We start from the raw sequence: 21,851 nt of genomic DNA on the forward strand, positions 1-21,851 counted from the left end.
TTACAATACACAAAATAAGAAAACAAAGTGGAAAAGTAGAAAAAGAGGATTAGTAATGGAGAAGTTAAAGAAATAGAAACTGAGGTTATGGATTACCTGCAAAGTGAAGAATTTAGTGTAGAAAATTAAAAAAATTTAACTCAGATAACAAGAGAACAGGATAGAGCAATGGACACCCAAATTAAGGAGAAAACAGTGGAGCAAGAAGCATCCAATCAGTTGACATATAAAGATACTTTGGAGCCTCCCATAGGAAACCAGTGCAAAGGTTCAGTTGGAGCTATACAGCAAGGGAAAGAACAGGAAACTGTGGTAACTCTGACACAGCCAATGATGCTGTGGAGTTATAGGCCAGTTAGTTCCCATATGTAAGAGCAACAGATGACATAGGGTGAAACTGAACAGAACTTGGCACAGGAAGAAGCTCTGGAACTTCCTATATAATACCCCCAGGAAATGGCGAACAAAAAATGTGCCCTCAGTTTAGAAGAAAATTATCTAAGAGATGAGTTACTTGATTTAATAGAGATGGATAGACATATAAAGATCAGTGAAAGAAATAGACTGCAAAAGGTCAATAAAACCCCAAAAGTTACAAGTTTGATAAAAGAAAATGAACACAATAATTAGGACTGTCCATAGAGATTCATAAAATATAACAGAAGTAAATAGGATACATTACTGTGCAGCTAAATTAATAACAGATAAAGTCCTACCACAAGAACAGATTAGTAAGGGGAAAGGACAGGGAGAAATAGAATGCCATCATGGAAGTATTGAATAGAGAAAACTATAAAGCTATTAAGACAAGAAATGTCACAGTTAGAAGAGAGAAGAAGAGGGAACAGATCAATAAAAATACTCAGAAAGACATGGTAAAAGCAACGCTCAGTATTACAATGGATCAGGATTTAGCATGCACTGTCTTAAATACTAAGCTCAAAATATCAGCACAGGCAGAAAAACTTAGAAGATATACAGATAAATATAATGGAAAAGTACAAAATAAGCAATTTATTGATTACCCAAAAAAGTTTTATAGGGAATTGGGAAACAAGGTAAAAGGAATTGAAAGACCACAAAAAAAGAAGATATAGATGTATTTTGTAGAAGTATTAATGAAGATTCTGTGGAACATAACAAAAGATGCTAAACGGATAGAAGAAGTAAAAGAAAGAATCTTCTTCTTTCAGCTTTTTCCGAGATAGGGGTCACCACAGCAGATCACCTGTCCACTCATGATACAGTGTCGAGTTGTCAGCCCGGCGCCCAACCTTCCACAGAAGGCACACACACACTCACACCTAGGGCCAATTTAGAGTGTCCAATTCACCTACAGCATGTCTGGCCCAGATGCAGTACCTAACTTCTGGCTAAAAATATTAACATCTTTGCATGAAGATTTAGCCATGAGTAAGAACTCTTTATATGCGCATCCCGAACAGACACCAGTCTGGCTAACAACAGGAAAAGGAATGCTCCTACTTAAGAGTGAACCTGCAAGCTACCCTAAAAATTATAGACTGATAACTTGCCATCCTACTACGTATAAACTATACACTGGAATTGATGCCAACAGAGTTTATAGTTATTTAGAAGAAAACTCAATTATAACAATAGCACAAAAGTGTAATAAAAGAAACTCATATGGAGCAAAAGATCATTTGTTGTTAAATAAAGTCATAGTGGAGAACTGCAAAAAGGGGAAGAATCTAATTATGGCATGGAAAGACTAGAAAAGAGCATGTGACAGTGTCCCACATTCATAGATAAAAGAGTGCTTAAAATGTATATGATACACCCTACACTGATAAACTACATCACTGTGACCATGAAACAGTGCCAAATCACTTTGCAGTTAAGCCACAATAAAGGAAAAAATATTATTCCAGGGATAAAAATACAAAGGGGGATATTCCAGGGTCATGGCTGTAATATGGCTCCCAGAAAGGACGAAGTGTAAAGTCCTCTCATCTTCTCTTTGTTGATGATTTCAAACTGTATAGCTCATCAGATGAGGAACTGAAAGCACAACTGCAAGTAGTCAAAACTTTTTCAGTTGATATAAGAAAGTCATTTGGTCTTGATAAATGTGCAAAAGCAACCTTTAAAGCAGGACAGCTGCAGCAGCAAGAAAACATCAGTTTGGGACCAGAATGTGATATAAAAGAGCTTGAGCAAGAGGGAGTATATAAATATTTGAGAATTGATGCTGAATCAACAATAAAACATGAACAAATACAAATAAAACTCAGTAAGGAGTATTATACAAGACTTAATCCTGAAAACAACATTGACATCTAGAAACAAAGTTCAAGCTATAAACCTATTTGCTCTTCCTGTTCTAACTTACAGTTTTGGAGTGACTGACTGGCCCCAAAAGTTGTTAGATAGCTTAGACGGGAAAACAAGAGGAATGCTTCATGCTCATCAAATGATTTATAAAAATCAGTGCATGCCAAGATTATATATTCCCCATTCTGAAGGAGATATGGGTCTCCTTGAAACTGATTACATGTATAGATCTGCAATCATGGGACTGCATACGTATCTGCTGACCTCACAAGACTCAAACATAGTGAAAGTTTTGAAACATGAGTTGAATAAATCTAAGATGACTTCCCTTCTTAGTCTAGCAGAAGCATATCAGCATCAAGTGGGATTGGAAATAAAACTAAAAGTAGATAAAAATCAGGCAGCAACTAAATGTGCTAAAAAACAAAAGAAAAATATAAGATGAAGGATCAGATGAGAAGGCAAGAAATGTGGAAAATGCATAAATATAGTTGCAAGTATATAAAACACCTGGAACAACCTTATGCTGATCAGGACTGCACACAGGAATAGTTAAGGAGAGTCAAATTCAAACCAAAAGAAGAAAGGTTAATATTGGCAGCTCAAGATAATGGACTACGTACATGCTGGTTTACAAAGTCCATTGAACATGTAGGAGAAATAGACAAATGCAGGTTTTGTAAAACAGAACTGGAAACAGTGGCACACCTTGTTGCTGGTTGTGACATACTAATGGCAGTAGGACTGTATAATGAAAGGCATAATAATGTGGCATGACTGTTGCGCTGTTTATTGTGCAAAGATTATGATACTGAAGTAGCTGAAAAACATTGGAAACATGAGCCACAAAGCATCATAGAAAATGATGAAGTCTACATCACAGTTCAAAAGATAGATGCAAAAAAAACAGATATAGTGGTCCATGAAAAGAAGTCAAAATTAGCACTGATCATTGAAATTGCTACACTGGGTGGCTACAGTGGTGCAGTGGTTAGCATTGCCACCTCACAGCAAGAGGTCCTCTGGTCTGGATCCGCGGCTGGAGTGCCTTCTGTGTGGAGTCTGCATGTCCTCCCTGTGGTCACGTGGGTTTCCTCTAGGTGCTCCGGTTTCCTCCCACATCCCAAAGACATGCTGTAGGTGGATTGGACACTCTAATATGGCCCTAGGCATGAGTGTGTGCCTTCTGTGGAAGGTTGGGCACTTTGCTGGCAACTCAACACTGTAAAACTCCACTGCCAATCATGAGCAGACAGGTGATCCACTGTGGTGACCCCTAACTGGGAAAAGCTAGAAGATGATTGAAATCGCTATACCCAGTGACCAAAGTGCCTTGTGTACAGAAAGACACAAAGTCATAAAATATCAGGCTTTACAGGCAGAAATGAAAGCAATGTGGAAGAAAGATACCAAGACAGTACTGGTAGTAGTAGGAGCAACAGGTCTTATAAAAAAGAATCTACAATCGTATTTAGATATGTTATATATCTTTCAAATTCCTCCCTCTTTCATAAGATATATAAGGAAAAGGACATAAAATAGTAGAAACATCAAGATGCTGTAACAAAAAAATCTAATAATATTTAACCAATTCTATCAGTTTCTCACTAAATACTGTGATAGAAACAAAAGGGAAGATACATTACAATTTCTATTCTATTTTTCTCACGGGCATAAACTGGTAATCTAGTAGCCACTTTATTAACAGTTTCCCCCTTAACGCAAAGGAAGGTATTCTCTATAATGGACTTGTCATACCCCCTAGAAAGAAACATTTGAGCAGTAAACCTAATTTCTTTAATACAATCTACTTCACTATTACATAACCTTCTCAGCAGTAGAAATTCACTATAAGGTAATGACAAGAACACATGGGGGGAAGGGACAACAGTTCGTGCCATGCAGAAATTGCCCACTGTCTTCAAACTTTCTATGTATGGAAGTTACAACTTCATCACTGTCACACCTCTTTGGTTTTACATCCAACTATATAGTACTATTCCCCCACTGTCGTTCGTCAAAAGAAAGACCAAGTCTGTTTTCCCCTGACCTCTAACAAAATCAGAGATCTGGTCTTGGCCACCTTGACAAACAAAAATCAAATCATTAGTATAACAAAAATAATATATTATAAAATTATTTTAAAAATATGCTTGCAAATATATTCATTTTTGAACAATTCCATTAACAAATTAGCATACATGGGGGCAAATGGTGCCCCACATGGCTGCACCCTGCAGTTGATGGTAAAGGACATTATTAAATTCAAAAAAAAAATTATTAGTTAAACTAAATTGCAAAATTTCAACAGCAAAATAGTAAGTGGACTTTCCCACAAAAAATACTGCACAGCTTGAATCCCATGTATATGTTTAATATTTGTATAAAGACTCTTCATTATCCAGTACATGTTGGCTGTCCACCTTAAATCCTTATGTTTTGATAAGAAATCATGGGTGTCCTTCATATATGATGGCAATTTAGTAACAAAAGGATTAAGAAACTCATGAAGTAACAAGCCAGTACTGTGCAGGAAATATGTACAAGCTGAGATTACTGGTCAACCCGGGGGGGGGGGGGGGGGGTATTAAAACTTTCATGAATTTTGGGCAAACCATAAAATGTGGTCATACTACATCCTTTAACTGCAAATCATTTTTCTGCATCTTCCTTAGAAAAATATCCTAATCTACGTCCCTTGCACAGTAATAATTCATATTGTTTCATTGACTCTACATATAGGTCTAAAGAAACTTCTTCATATACATACCTAACATTTAAATACTTCATACACATTTTTAAATATTGCATATAGTGCATAATCACAATCTTGTTGGCTTGTCAGTAGGCTTAATAATTAATTCATGTTGAACCCACAAGTACTTCATAGCTCTCCATTCAATTCATTTTTAGTTAAATTTTAACAAATTAAATGTTTATTACTCATAAATTCCATATATTTTGCTCTACAGTAAAATTAAGCACAGCTGAAAAATGCTAAACCACTTCATTGTTAAAAGGAGGCATAGACGAACTGCAATACTTAATATTATCTATTTTGAACAAGCAGTATGCATTTACTTCAGATTCAAACAATGCTTTAAGCCTTCACATTAAACAGTTTGGTTTTGTTACTTTTTCACAGGTACCACATTCTGTCTGTACTGAAAGCTGCCAACCTGGCTACCAAAAGGTTTCTCGTCAAGGGCAGCCTCTCTGTTGCTTTGACTGTCTGGCCTGTTCCAAGGGAGAAATCACCAACCAAACTGGTAAGTGTTGACAGACGTTAACTAGTTGTCTGTACATACAAATCATTTTGGGAACAAAACATATCATTCAAAGAGCTGATGCTCTCTTGGAACCTCCTAAAAAGACTTTTTAATGTACAAAGATAAGTTTTGTATGGGTAGACGTGTTTTTTATTTCTAGTTGTTGCTGTGCTAACGTATACTACTACTATGAATTTGCTAGGACCCATCTACAGCATTTTTTGATTTTTCTGTAAATGTCGTGTTTGCAAATCTGTAGCTAGGACAGAAGTAATTTAAAGAGTGTCAATAGAATTTTTGCACACTGTGGTCCAGGACCCCTGCAAATAGAGACTACATGGCATAACATGTATTGTTGTGAAGAAAGAATGTGGATGTAGTGATTAAATAAATAAGCATATGAAGCAAATTAACATCCAACTACTTTAGAATGCTAATGATCATGAGTCATACCTGACAGCATTTGGAAGAATAACAGCTCCTATAGTTTAGGAACATGTGTGTCTCTGTGTTACTAGTGGTGAAAAGGTAGGACTGAGAGCACATTGCAATGCTGCATTAACTACTCTGACCTCAGTGAACTTTCACTGATGTGTAATGGACATTGTAGGGAATTGGCTAATAGAGTCTATATAGTGATTTAACTAGTGGGTAGTGCTGATGATGTTGGAGTAGGAGTTAAATGCAAGCCTGAGTAATAATAAAGAAAGTATTTCCAAAGTAGTTAGCAAACATAGCTTAAAGACTGCAAAAGAAGAGATGTGGTGTATGGAATATGTTCCTTTAATACCTCAGGGTATTAAATGGAGGAATGCAATTTCACCAATGTACAGCAAAATCAGATCTGGTTATAATATACATGACACTGCATGCAAGGTTGCAGGGGGCAGTATGCTTTTAATTACATTGTCAGACACTGTAAGAAACTTTCCACCAGGTGTTTTCAGTCAAATAACTATACAAAAACTGTTAACTGTTAATATGCCAGTACTAGGTTCATATTATTTCAAATCTGGGGAGTACTTTTGTATAGTTATTCACTGAAAACACCTGGTGGAAAGTTTCTTACAGTGCTTGTTTTTTTGGGCTGTGTTACACTTGGCTTTCTGAAACTTTGAGGGACTCTGTGGATTTTGTCTTGTCATTTAATTACATTGTCTTACAAAAAGGCATATTTTCTTAGCTTTTTCACATTCATTTGCAATGCATTACCCTAACAGCAGATTATAAGCTTGTCTAATGTATTTGACATTCTGTATCCTCTCCACTTATACTCCCCTCCGCCATCCCCCACCTGTTCCATGTCACCTTGATGACATCTCTGGATTCCCTCTCTACCACTCATTCCATCATGTTTCACAACATTCTCTCTCTGAAGAAATACTTTTGGATTTCCTTAGAATATACTGATCATGCTCCCTTCTGCCTCTCTACATCCTGTTTATGGTGACCACTTCTCCTCTCTCCAAGATAATGCTGTGCACCAATATCATGTCCCTTCCTCTCTCTTCTTCTAGTCTTTATTGAAAAGAGGCTTATCTCTTTAGGCTTTGGTCAGATGCCTTACTTATCCCCTTAACCCTCCTTATGGCTTTTCCTTGAATGACTTCCAGCCGATGGATATCTAGCCTATCCTTGTAGGGCATTCAAAGTGCACAAAATACTTAGTATGTGGCCTGAGCAGGGTCAGGTTGGCCATGTGGATTTTGTGTTTCTGCAGTCTATCCCTTGAGGAAACTCTTTAGCATTCATTTGCTCACATTGCAATCTCTAGCCCTGGTCTGATCAACAGTTCAGATCGTATTCCTTCTCCGTTACCATCAATTCATATATTCCAGCTGACACTTCAAGTCAGAGTTATTGTGGCACAGATGTAGCACTGTGCATTTATCTGCACTGAGCCTCAAATGCCAGCTTCAGATCCACTTGACCAGATTAAGTGAACACTTGCAGCAAACACTTCCCAACATCTAACAAGCTATGGGTATAGTTAAACATGCAGTGGACAGGGCTGCATTCAATAGTTTTAGGAAAAAATGTGGTGCTGTGGCTGCATCTAGTTTTTTGCCATATGATATATTAATACTGTTCACTATTCCTTGAAGTATAATACACTGAGAAGAACTGGGTACAGTATAACCAATTTGATACTCCAAGAGTCACTTTTGTATTACTGACATTGTTCACATCCTTATAACCCTTTGTGTTCTATTATTCATTCAAGCAAAAATCAATGTCTTAGTATCAATAACAGCAGCATTGTCACCAATGCTGCCAGTAGCTTTTTTTGTGGGTTAGAGTAAGTCTTGCTGAAGTGCAGGTAGACCACACCTATTGTAACCACCCCAATAAAATTATCATGTAGCCAGTAATAAACCTATATCAAGTTTAGGTTAAAGCTATTCATGAACCATGTTAGTTGTCCTAGAAGTTGTTCTCTAGGAAAGAAACTCCCTTATTGTGATGTCCTTGACTTTTTCTGCTACTGTGTTTAGGCAACTAGGCCTGTAGTTCCCTGGATCACCCTGTCTCCTTGTTAAAGGAGTGATCACTGGCTGTTCTATAGCCCTCAGGTACATGTGCAATAGCCGGAGATCCACTAAAACACTGTATCAGGAATCGGACAATGCACTGTGAAGGCCAGTGGGTACATGTGCTTTTTCTCCCTTATAAAGCAATCTCTTTCTCAACCTCCTCACCTTTTCTGTACAGGTGTTTGTTCAGCTGCTTGACCACTATATCTTCCTCCTTCAGGATGACACCAGCCCCTTGCATTTATCTACAAATATTAAATAAACTATGCATTTAATACTTCTGATTTTCCCAGTAATCTCATTTTCCCTCTCAACTTTATTCGTCCTTGACAGGTCTGCCCCAGACTTCATTTTTTTCTGATACATTATACCTGAAACCTTTATTCCTTATCTGGTTCTTTCTATGAATTCCCTTTCAGATCAGGACTTTGCTACCCTCACTTCCTTTGTCTCCTACACCACCCTACCTCTATCTTCTACCTTTGCTGGGTCCTTTTGAGTTAATCATTAATCTCACCCTCTTAAGCAATAGTGGTTTTCCTGTCTGGCTTTTTTCCTTTTCCTCAAACCATTGCCTGCAACCCTGTCTACTGCATCCTTAACCATTCCCATAGTTTGCTTATTCCAGCTTATGCCCAGTCCTTACCTCATATGAGACCCTTTCTACAGTTCACCATAATTTACTCCATGTCCTGGTTATTTTGCATTTTAAATCATAGCTGCAATTTAAAAAGCAAGATTAAATGCATTCCAGCCCATATTTTATGTGGAGGATAGAAAAAGTGTACTTTTGACTTCAGAGCTTAACCACATTTATGGCTCAAACAAGTCCTTGATATTCGTTAAATCCTAAATGGGTACTGACTCTCTTTCTTTTTAGCTGCACTATCTAATTCTAGTCTCAGTATAAGCCAAATGTTAGATTCCATCTTCCAACTAAAATAAAATCATACTGGTCAAAGTATGAAAATATATTAAAAAATAACAGAGGAAAGTTGACTTTCTCTCCACAGAGTACACACTGATACAGTAACTATTACTGTTATTAAAACAGGACTCCTATTCTATCATAACAAGTATCTCCCTTGCACTTTTCTCTCAAGTTTTCAAATGGAAGATTTTCTTGACCATTATTGCTACTGCAGTCACCAGATGTAATGATATTTGGAATATTTTTCTCTCTCTTCATAGTCCTCTGATTTTACAGCTAATGTGTTTCCTGTACTTAGCAAATAGTGTTATCCATTTTTTTATAATAAGTGCCCGAAAAGTTTCATTTTTGAGGAATCCGGGGCTCATGAAGATTCCATAAGCCATTTTAATTGCCCCATCTTCATTCTCCAGTTTAAGCCAAGAAAGGCATCCTTTTTGCACCATGCTACAATTTTCAAATTTCAACCTATGTATAATGCTTGCAAATATAAAAATACTTAATGATTTTATACCAGATAGAAGCTGCCTTAAAATAAATGTCTGACTTTAACACTAGCTCGGTGAAGCTGACCCAGTCTATACTATAAAACTATCTGACATTCATAGGCCCACAACTCATGGGCCTAATTCCATGGACAATCTTATTAGGACTAGCATAGTGTTTTAAGAACTAGCAATTCCATCAGATTTCCTACATTAATATAGACAACATAAATTGTTTTGTGCGACATATAGCAGTATAGCAGAGGAAGGCAGTTTGAATAATAGGTTTAAGACATGTCAACCTAGAGGATTAAGTTACTTATGTGTATTATAGTCATAAAGACTCCTTGTATTTCATTCACATTTTTCTTTCCATCCAGAGTGGATATTGTTATTTCTTCATTCACCCCCTCAAAGCAACAAGACAATGATCAATAATAAACAGTAGAAGGGGCAAAATATGTCATATACCAGCAACAACCTTGTACCCTTTTAGAAAACACTACAAATTGTGCTTTGACAACCCTTCCTGCACTGCTCAACAAGCCAAGGAAAAGCTGAAATCCTCACCATTAATATGTTGACATACCTCAAACTTCCATATATATCTCACAACTGAAATACCAAGATGCATAGCCAGAGGTGCCCATTTCTAAACTGGGCTTCCAAGAACTATATAGTACAAAGAAGTTATCTCTGTGTTGAATTCTTGCAGCAACCATTCATTCAGGAGGAATAGCAAGCATATTTAGTTTAAAAAAATTCCATTTATTTATCCCCAGAGAGATGATTGTCCTTGTTTTAACAACTTGTTTCTTTATGCAACCCACAAAAGTGACCCAGTAAAAAGCTAACATTTTACCAGGCTCTGATTCTAGAAGTTGTTGCAATCCTAATTTCTCTATTCTGCTTAAAAAACACCTTATATAAATTACTGAAGTATTTTCTGCACAGCTATTGGTAATACGTTTGCAGTCTGAAATCATCAGTATTAAGATCCCAATAAGCTGGAATTCCTGATCTAAGAAGGCCATCATTTGCTTTATTTTCTGGTCTGAGTTTTCTCCAGATTTCGCCAAATATTAATGAATCATGAAATTTTATTACTGCTGAAACAAGTAATGTAAGAGAGCTTTGTAAAGTCTCACCAAAATATTTAGCTTACTTCATAGAGTATAAATACATTTCATCAACCTAGTACTTTTAACTTACCTCTGTTTATGTATTGCTCTGTATTCTCTTCCTCTCCATGCCACCTGCATTAACCCACTAGTTATGTCTGATCTGTCTCATGGCCAAAATGAACAGTCTACCTACATAGTATCCATATGACCAATAAAATATAATCAGCAGGACATAACACCATAATTAAAATGAATTTCCATAATTTGTCAGTCGATGAACTATGAAAGACATTCCTTAGCTCTCCTGTTATACCTCAGTATTCACCATCAAGGAATATATATTGGTCAGTAAGGAGTCTGAAGTACATGAAAGAAAAATATTAATCTAATTTTCCTGTGTTTTCAAATATTTTTATTTGTGCTCCATTCTAAACCTGTCCCCACAAGAAGACAAAGTTCCTAAATTCACTTTTCTCTGTTAAGCTCCTCAGTTTTGCACTTTGATTTTTCAATTCTAGGGGACTCTTAACAGGACAATGTCTGTCCTCAGAAAATGCCGCTCCATTACAAATGCGATCTTATAAAAGGATGACAGACAGTTATGTAAACTTAATGAATTACAGTACATGACAGTAGCAGTGACTGAAGTCCTCCCTTCCCAGTGTTCATGTAAGTAATGGCTAAGGCTAATAATGTAAACAGGGTCATGTCTTCAAGGATTGCCATAAAAATGTAATCAAGACACGTCATTTTTAATTGTTTATATATGAAAATGGACAGCAAAAGCTCAAGGAAGGGGAAGATGCTACAGTCGTGCAATCTCATATACACAGACGTGGTATAAGACCATGTTGTACTATCATATCAATGACTAAAATGTCATGTGACAACCAGTTGTATTTTTCCTGCAAGCTATATACATTACTTTGAACTAGCGTCTCAGCTAATAAGTGGCTAGTTAAAAAGATTACATTTGTTGTCATGTGGCCATATAAAGAATAATTTTCTAGTGGCTAATAATCCTGTCATCATTTGTCCTAGTCGATGACCATAGAAAGTGTATCACTCCTAACACTGCGGGGTAGGTATGTCATCATTTTTGGAATACTTACTGATCATGACATCAATAACATCTCTCTGTACACCTGCCATGACATGAAATTAGAAGGCATTATTTCCAGTCCAGAGAAACTCCTAATAAAGTGCATGCAGAAAGCATGTTATACAGTGATGTACTACATGGAGTTATAGCCTACAGCAAAGTGAAGCATCTAGTAGAAAAAGTGCATGGCTTTGATTGTTGCTGTTCCTCAATAACTAATATTTTTTTTTTGTATGTAATTTGTCTGTTTTTTAAATATGACCTATTAGGCTTAACACTTGCAGGTCATCAATATCTTTTACAATTATATGATAAAAAAATGACAAGGCATTTATTACAGATTCATTTAATACTAATTCACTTATATTTATTTTCCAAAGATGCAGTGAGTTGCTTGAAGTGTACTGAAGACTTATGGTCTAATGAGAAACGAGATAGATGCATTCCCAAAATCCTGGACTATCTCTCGTATGAAGACCCTATTGGAGCTTCACTATTTTTTTGTTCAAGTACCCTGAGTGTTTTGACAGTTTCCATTCTCTGCATTTTCATTAAGTTCAAGGACACTCCAATAGTCAAAGCTAACAACCGTGAGCTCAGCTACTTACTACTACTTGCCCTCATGTTCTGCTTCCTGTGTTCCCTGCTTTTCATTGGTCGTCCCATGAAGCTGAACTGCATGTTCCGTCAGATGGTGTTTGGTCTGACATTCTCCCTTTGTGTGTCTTGTATTTTAGCCAAAACTGTAACTGTGGTGATTGCCTTTAGTGCCACAAAACCTGGAAGCAGGTTAAGGAATTGGGTAGGATCCAGGGTATCTACTTTGATTGTCATTGTGGGATCATTGGTTCAAGTGATCATATGTTTTGTTTGGTTGTCTTTATCTGCTCCTTTCCCAGAATTCAAAAAGACCTCAGAAGATGGAAAGATAATCATTGAGTGCAATGAAGTTTCAGCAGTAGCTTTTTGGAGCATGCTGGGATATCTTGGCTTGTTAGCTGTTGTTTCCTTTGTAGTTGCCTTCCTAGCCAGGAACTTACCTGGCAGCTTCAGTGAGGCCAAGTATATTACCTTTAGCATGCTGGTATTTGTCAGTGTGTGGCTGTCATTTATTCCTGCATACCTGAGCACCAGGGGGAAGTATATGGTTGTCGTGGAAATTTTTGCCATCTTGACTTCTAGTGCTGGAATGTTAGGCTGTATATTCTTACATAAATGTTACATCATAATACTGAGGCCAGAACTGAACACCAGGGGATATCTGATAGGGAAAAGTGAGTCATAAAACTCTAAAAAATAAATGATAAATATCTCGAAATTGTTTCTGCATAATGTGAAGGTATTTAATATAGCTGAGAAGGTACTGGTGAATCATAAATCAAGGTTCTCTGACAGTTCTTTTAAATATATCTGAAGTTGTCTTCATCAAACTTACACTGTGTCAGTAGAATTATTGTGTTTAGCTAATGTTTTTTGGAATGAGTGTTTAAACAATTACAGCTGACTGAAAACTGTAATGGCTGGCCATACAATCTCTACGGCATGGAAGAGGGAACTACTATTGACCATACAGCAAACTAGACTCTTTCTGAAAGTGCAATTTGTGTTACTAAGGAAAACAGAACTTTTCCTCCAAGATCATTGCAAAAGAACGTATTCAGAAAATACATTATCTATGGATCTACTTTCACTTATGTTATAGCATAATATTTTTTGCATGTTACCACAGCAACTACCCTAGATGCATTGGTGATTGTGCTAACCCAAGTAAGTTGCAGGACAGGACAGGAAAGGCAGACATGAAAATGTTAAATATGGAGGCCATTATTGATTGTCTAAGGTACCTTCTTTCAGATGAAGCAAGGTGCAGAAGTGCTATTCTTACATGTGAGATTAGCAAAAAAAAATGTCTTCTCCATCTAGTTATCTAGGTGTTCACCTTTAGTACAGGTATGGGTATATAATATTACACTATGAAGGATGGAATCAAAAACTTTAGATGTGTTAAACAACAACATCTAAACAAATTACATTAGTAGCACAATCAAGCACATTATAATAAAGGTTTAATAGACCTGGTGGTGTATAATCACCAGGGATCAGAATTGTCCAGAGCTAAATCTGGCTCAGCGAGAGTCCTGACTGTGGTCTTGGAGAGTAGGGAATGATTAGACTTGGCTGGGAGGTAAAGGAGTGAATGAGAATGGCTTGCTCACCTCTGCCTGGGAGAGGGCAAGGTCTGTTTGCATTCAGGAGCATCGAAAACAGTGCCAATTCTGTGGTGGAGACTGGAGAAACCACCACTCTGGCTGCAATGGGGAGGGGACACAGAGCTTCTTGGAAGGACTGTTCTTTGTGGAAGTGAGGGAATATCTTCCACCCCCCCCCCCCCGCACCTCACCAGAAGTTTCTAGGGGAGAGTTGAAAAAAAACCCTGCATTGGCTGTCTAATTGAGGATTCTTCTTGGGTGGCTCTTGCCTGATGAAAGGAATGAAGAGTATACTAGACCATGATGGATCTGATGGTTGGGAGGCAGTACTGACAAAAAAATATTACTGATCCAAGTCTTAAAGCCATTTCTCTCTACTCAGTCTCCTATAGATTGCTGAGGGGTGATCTCTGCCTGGCTTATAAGGCATGCACAAACCCCACACTTATGAATCTCCTACATAGTTGTAAGTCAGTACCAGAAATGCAAGGTATAAGAACCTGAATTTTGTCTGTAACTTAAACAGAACATGCTGGACAGATGTGTCCCAAAGATTACCCCTCCAATACAACAGGCTTCCCATCCCTATGAAGCTGAGTTAGTCTGTTATCCAGTTTAAGTGTAACCTAGACCAATGGATGAGGAATAAGAAGTCTATACTAGGCCTGCCACCCATGTCTCTTATAGATACAGGTAGCTTATAAATGCCTGGCTCTCAATGTCCTATTCAGATACAGGACATCATCATTCTTTTGAAAAAACTTGGCTAGGCTTAGAAAGGCCTCCACTGGTTGTTACCCGAGTAAAAATCCATGACTCTTTGGGGACTGCTACTGATAACTTAGCATTTACTGCTTTCAAGATGACCTGCTCAAAACATTTAACCAAGAAGTTCATCAGGCTATCTCCTCTGTAAGTGGTCTGAAGGCTAGCATTACCATATTTTAGAATAAATCCAATGTAATGAAAGTGATTAAAAACAGGCTAAACAAGATATTTCTGACACAGCCATCTTATACACAGCATCCATTTAAGTCATCTAGACCAGCAGCTGGGTCTCCTGCAACTTTGAGAGTCATTGCTGATCCATTTCTCTATTATTGTTAGTCACTCTTGGAACACCACCACCCCAGTGGAATTAGGAGTTACAGGTCCAGTTATCATCAAAAGATGTTTTGGAAAGCAAGTCTGCAATTCTACTTTTGTCAGTAATGACCTTGCCCTTTTCCTTAAGTTATATATGATTGATTGTTTATTTGGAGATATACATATAGAAAGCATTATTTTTCACTGCAACATTCTGCATTAATACATCACTTTTAGTATCTTTAAATATTTAAGGTAATTGTAAGTTTTTGGTACAAGTCCCCTTTTCTTTCTAGATGGTCTTCAAATTGACCTGTGACAGTATGGATCTTTTTTTTATTAATGACATTTAGCTATCTCATCATTTTGCTCTTATTATAATAAAGTAGTCCTTCAGTTACTACTAGTTGATCATTCAGTCTTAGCGATCCAGCCCTCTTCCATAATCTTACTTATGATCTGATCATGTTTACCCTGATAGAGTTTTCTTTTCTGTGGTGCATTTAATGTCACTAGTTTTTTTTTTCATGTCACACTCCACAAGAAATACATATGTTCAGAATTATCCAGCTCTGGCAAGTGTGCAATAGAATTAAGAAATGCCTAGATGTATAAATATAATATCTAAAACATGTTTAAAGGGATTAGGTCACTTGATAAGGGAAGAATCAAGTTATAACAAATAAAAAAATCAAGTTTCAAAGAATGCTTCTTCTCCAGTAATGTTTCTCAAATGAGCTTTTTTGGAATAAGTGCTTTCATCAATCACCCTTGACAGATCCAGTACAATCAATAAGAATTGCACTGCATCTGATGAACTCAATTGACGAATGCTAAGCACTTATCTGAATAAAGCTCCTTTAAGAACCATTGTTGTAGAAGAAAGATTCTTCATTATAACTCAATAGTTCACATACCAAGGAATCTAATGCCATTAGGGCCTCAGACACTCTCTTGAGTCCTCTGCTCTTAAGCTAATCCTTTTAGATTCCTGTTTCTGTTTGTCCTAGCTGTAGCCTTCTGGTGACACCAGGATGGTTTAGTATAAATATGGTGGCCACAGCTATTCAGGACCTGTAGTTTTAAAATACTGTATTTCTTAATTGCTGAGTTGGTACTTTGTAAACATACTTTATGAACCAATCAAGTACCTCCTTGTGATATAATTTCAGTAAAGAGAAAATATTCAGTTTTATATATGGTACATTGAGATTGGCAATTAGAGTAAAACTTACAAGGAAGAATTCTGTGCAGTTTTGTTTACCTCATTTGCAAGCAAAGGCGACAAGTCAACAAAGGTGCAGTATGTAGATGATGAGGCCTTACAGGCAGACTCTGAAAAAGAGCTTCAGCAAAGAATAGGGCAATAGAATGCAACACTGAAGGTGCATGGAATGAAACTAAGTACAGATAAAACAGTAGCAATGGCAGCAAGTGGGGGAAATCAGAAGAAGATGAGAACTGAGATAGAAGGGAAAACAGTAAAACAGGTTAACAACTTCAAGTATCTGAGAGAGGTGTTGAAGAAAAGGGTAGTCTGAATGAAGAGGTCAAAGCTAGAATCAGAAGGGCTGCAGCCAACTGGCACTGAGTGCTACGTGTTGTGTATGACAGAAGAATGCCAAAGAACCTGTAAAGTAATGTGTACAAAACAATAGTGCAGCCAGTACCACTCTGTTGTACAGAAACCTAGGCAATAAATGCAGAGTAGATGAGGAAGTTGGAGGTGATGGAAATGAGGTGCCTGAGACAGTTGATAGGATGCACACTGTGGAATAGATGAATAAATGAGGAAATAAGAACAGGAGCCAAAGTAGCTCCAATTGCAGAAAAAAATCAAAGAGAACAGATTGCAGTGGTTCAGGCACATGAGAAAAGCAGAAGACGATCTGGTGAAGAAGATTTGGGACAGACAGGAAGAAAGCAAGAGGAAATGAGAGCATCCACCTAAGAGGTGGACGAATTATTTGAGAGAAAATCTTCAACAGTCTGGCATGAGTGTCAAAGAAGGCAGGAGTGTGATTTTGAATAGAGAGAAATGGTGACTGTTAACACTACACACCAATCACAAGTTGAAAAAGGAGTTTGATGATGATGATACCTACTAAAGCTTGTTGACTTCTTTGAGACAGTTACCAAGGCCATAGACAAGGGAAAGGTGGTTCACACAGCCTAACTTGACCTCGCCAAGGCATTCAACACCATTCCTCACTCAGGTATTATAGAAAAACTCACCAGCCTGAACATAAACCCCTACATCACAAGATGGGTATCCCACTAGCTTACAGACAGAACTCATGCGGTAAGAATAGCAGGCTCCAGGTCCGACTATAAACAAGTTGCAAGTGGTGTCCCGCAAGGCTCGGTCCTGGAACCCCAACTTTTCAGCATATACTTCTCAGAATTACAGGCAAACACAGGAGGACTATGGCTAACCAAGTTCACCAATGACTGCAAACTGGGAGCCATAATTGACTCTCTGGCTGACACAGACTTCCTCCAGAAAGGCCTTACTGAGACAGACACCTGGTGTCAAAGTCAGGGCCTCAAGCTAAATCCCAAAAAATGCATAGTCATCCCATTTGGGAAAAACAAAACACCCACAAATTACCACATAGGTGGCAGCCCCCTTAATACAGAAGAGGTAATAAGAGATCTGGGGACCCAGGTAGATAGTAATCTCTCCTTTTACAATAATATTGCCAAAGTAGTTAGGAAATCTTTCTATGTGGCCCATCTAGTTACTAAAGGGTTTGCATCTAGAAATAAAGAGGTTATAGTGCCCCTCTACTCATCACTCATCAGACCCATCATAGAGTACAATGCCCCATTTGGAATGTACCTCACAAGACACTTCCAACAGTTGGAAAGACCACAAAAGTACCTCACCAAGAGGATTAACGGCCTTAAACATATACACTATGCAGACCGACTGAAAAACCTCCGGCTGTACTCAGTGGCATATCGCTTACTCAGAGGTGATCTCTGCCTGACTTACAAAGCCATGCCCAACTCAGAATTAATGGACATGCTCCACCTAAAGAAATCCAAGTCACTGCGAGCCACTCGCTCTAGTGAGCTAAACCTCGCTACAACAATAAATAGAACATGCTGGAGGGATAGATTCCTGTCACAGAGACTCCACATGCTTTGGAACAAAATTCCTATCTACATTAGGCAGAACCCCTCACTAACACTCTTCAAGAGAAACCTTGACGAGTGGATGGGTAACAGAAAATACACCCCTGGGATCACTTCATTGGCTCTGCTTGGTGGGGTTAATGGGGCGGTGAAAGCTGACACACTCTGGCTATGCTTGTAAATGCCCTTGGGCAGATAGCCTAGTAACTACCTATGAACCTATGAACCTATGATGATGATGATGATGATGATGATGATGATGATGGTTTGGCTTCTATATAAACCTCTGATTGAAATGGTATGCTTATTACAAGAACTTCTAGTCTGCTAGTATTTCAGCCATAGGAGTATTACAGTTAAATAGAACATATTCCTATTGAGTATATAAATATCTCACCCCCCAGATTTAAATGGCCAGTACTTGTGTTAACCAGTAAAGCCTATGATTGATAAAGGTCGATTTCTAGTGCTAAACCAACTTTGTTACAGTCGTAATATGTATATTTTCCTCATTTACTTCATTCTTTCACTTTGTCAATAAATTATTTAAAGTTCTGGCATTAGTAATATCTGCAATGTGCTCAGAGCTCTGTAAAAGGCTAAATGCCTGTTGAAGAGGCCTTAAAAATATTTCAACAGTTTTTCTAATTCAGGAGCATACTATATTAATTTTCAGGTGGTCTACATCAACATTACCACTACAGGCCTGCTCAGTTCCATTACCTTTGCTTTGTAAATGCTTAATTTGAGCTATGTTTTTCAAGAAATGCCCCAGTTCTACTGTCTATTTAAATACAAATGTGCACAGGAAATAAAAGCTAATGGGGGGGCACTTCTTTCCAGTTTGTTGCATATTGCAGGAATTGTATATTTGTGTATGGGGGTGAAAAGTCTGCCTTCCTCTGATACTGCTTCAAAAAAGGGATATCCAGTTAGTCTAACTTTCAGAAGTAGGAGTGACAAAGAAAGGTGGTTGCAAAAATGTTCAGCAATTGCACTACTAATGCTGTAATGTGGAGGAAATAGAATATACCTCACTCTTTTGTGTTGTGATTGTTTACAGCTCAGCTGTAAACAGTCTACTTCTAAAATAAGTGAACATTATTTCCAGTGTGAATCATTGCATTTCAGCTTGATAAGGACAATGTTCGCTAAAATAAACTTATCAAAAACTTAATAGAAAGAAAAAACTAAAATTGTGTATCTCTTGGGGGGTATCCTACACTTGCACAGACCATCTCCACTATAACACACAAAGAAAGGAGTGATACATTAAACAAAGGGGTGACTGGCACTCTGCATGCTTAGAAACATTACTGGCTGAACTTTGTGCGGAGTCCTCAGTCAAAAAGGATTCAAGGTGCATGGAAGCTAGTGATAATACACAACACTAAAATATTTTAAATAGCGGTGATGTAACAAAACATTATATTTAGTGTGATGTAATTGCATATTTTATCTTTAACTGTCTAGAAGTCTTAAGCTTAGTTTTATCAGTATAAGTTCTTCATATTGATTACTATTGCAGTAGCCTTGGATATATAGGTTATATCCTGCCAAGAATATAACAGCCTGCCAACATCCAAAACTACAGGGCACCTTCCACATGCCCAAACTGTTAAGCAGCTCAAGATGAGCTGACTAAAACACAAGTTTGGGCATGAAGCCCTTCAAAGCTTTACTGCTGCTGAAAAGTATGTTCCTCTGAGGCTTCTGAGAATTGATGGCCGGCTTGGGATTTTTTTTTTGCTGGGCAAATAAGTTCCATTTGAGAAGAAAATGCCCATGTTCTTAAATTTTGTTAATGTCTTTTTACGTTCCTCATCAGGAAAGTTATTTAAAAGCTAGAAGTGTCATTTAACAGAATGCCTTGAGACTGTAACATTCTTTTAAATGGAGCACTTGTTTCTTTCTTGCAGTTTAACAGTAGTATAAACTAAATGAAAAAATAGCTTTGAAGAGAAATTGTGTTCATTTTTCCATTCTGGGGCTGCCATAGTGTTTTAAAGTGCTTTTTTCTAGCCAAAAAAGTGACTTTACTGGCATTTTCTGTTTGTCTTTCCCAGGAAAGAAACACCATTTTCAGCTTGAGCATGGAACAGTTTTCCAGCCCCACAGTCAATCCTTTTTCCAACCAAAAAAACTAAATGTTAAGCAAATAATATTTGCCACCCCAGCAGGCTAGCAATTTGCAGACCACTCATTTTTTACCACATATCCCTTTGGTGCAGCACATGCTGTCACTATGGACTAATGGTTAGCCACACTCCCTATTGCTGTTGAAGTCCCTTCAGTGGGCAAAGAAGACACCATTGCTGGTCTTGAGAGAGGGAACAGAGAAGGTTTCCCTTATTCTGCCAGAATGCTGTGCCCATCCCTTGGGAACCAGCTGTTGCAATTAGTAACCTGATTGGCCCCATTTGTCCTGTCAAAAAGAAACAGAAAACCGAGCATCTATCTACTCCTCAAATTTCTTTGGGTAGGAGTAGTTTACTGGGACTTGCACAAGGTTTAAGTCAGGCTATTGATCCTTCTTGTAAAGTAGTTCTAGTAAAAGAAAGAGGGAGTCTTTTTTTCCTTAAGACATTCAAAAAGTCTGAATCTGAACAGGAAGATGCAGGGATATATTCAAAGTTTTGTCCTCAGATTTTTGATTCATACTCAAAAGGGGAACTCAGTTTCTGATGTTCCCTCTGGGTGTTTCTCTTTCTTTGAGAGTATTGCTAGAATGTGCCAATATTTTCAGAGGGGAAACCCTGAGGTTTCTCAGTCTCTCAGAAAATAGTAGGAGTGGCTACAGAACAATTTTCCAGAACCTACACCCATTCCCCTGTCCTGTCTACTTTAAAGGATGTGTGTCATACTGCATGCATATATCTTGATAGTCAGTCAGCTTTCCCTTAAAAGGCAGATAGGATGTATACAGTTCCTCAGTCTTTTAAATGTTTATACATTATTCCCAAAGCTAACCCAGTAGCTATAGCTTTACTTGATTCCACTGCTGCTAAGCATTTAGCTAATTGCAGTCATACTCTTTCTAATAAGGAGAGGATGGGAAACGTGTACACTTCTGCAACTTTGTTTTTCAAAAATTTGAATGGTCAGACTCATATGTTAGTTTGTTCTGACAAATTTTAAAACAATGAGGAAAGTTTTTATCTAGAGTTTCTTCCTGTAAAGAAAAAGCTGCTTTAAATTATGTGGTTTCTTCTACTGCCCAGGCCATTTCTCATTGTTTGCATTGTGTATGACTGTGAGAGCTGTGGCCATTGGTACTGTTTTGAGGAGGTGTGCTTGGCTGTATTCTCAGAACTTACCAGATGATTTAAAAAATGAGATTTTAAATTCTCCCTTAGACAGAGATTTAGTGTTTGGTACATCTGCTGCAGAGGTGATCAAAAGTGTGGTGAAAGGGGAAAGCTTTTCCAAGAAATCTACAAGATTTTTCAGTCCTCCTTTTCAAAATTGTCCAAGGGATTTTTTTACTCGTCATCCAGTTTTGGCAAAAAACAGAATAACCAGCCTTAACAGAATTCAGGTAAACAGACATTTAAGAAGAGATAGCAAGAAAGTTCCAAAACGAAGTCTCACACTTCCTAAAACAAGGGACAATCCAAATCTGAATGACTATTAGAGACCTTGTAACCCCTCCCACCCTGGCCCCTTTTCTCTTC

The 21,851-nt window shown here is 37.7% G+C and overlaps 1 protein-coding gene across 1 annotated transcript in view; it reads left to right on the plus strand.

The window, feature by feature from the left end:
- Positions 1-13,025, plus strand: part of LOC122805990 — a 216,992-nt gene extending 203,967 nt beyond the window's left edge. Inside the window, exons 6-7 of the mRNA XM_044076231.1 lie at positions 5,441-5,564; positions 12,121-13,025. Of these exons, the coding sequence (XP_043932166.1) occupies positions 5,441-5,564; positions 12,121-13,025 (1,029 nt within the window). The remainder of the gene's footprint in view (positions 1-5,440; positions 5,565-12,120) is intronic.
- The last annotated feature ends 8,826 nt before the right edge of the window (positions 13,026-21,851 follow it).

The sequence above is a fragment of the Protopterus annectens genome, chromosome 7.part0 (genome assembly GCF_019279795.1).
Source record: "Protopterus annectens isolate FY-2018-M chromosome 7.part0, PAN1.0, whole genome shotgun sequence".
Lineage (NCBI taxonomy): Eukaryota > Metazoa > Chordata > Ceratodontiformes > Protopteridae > Protopterus > Protopterus annectens.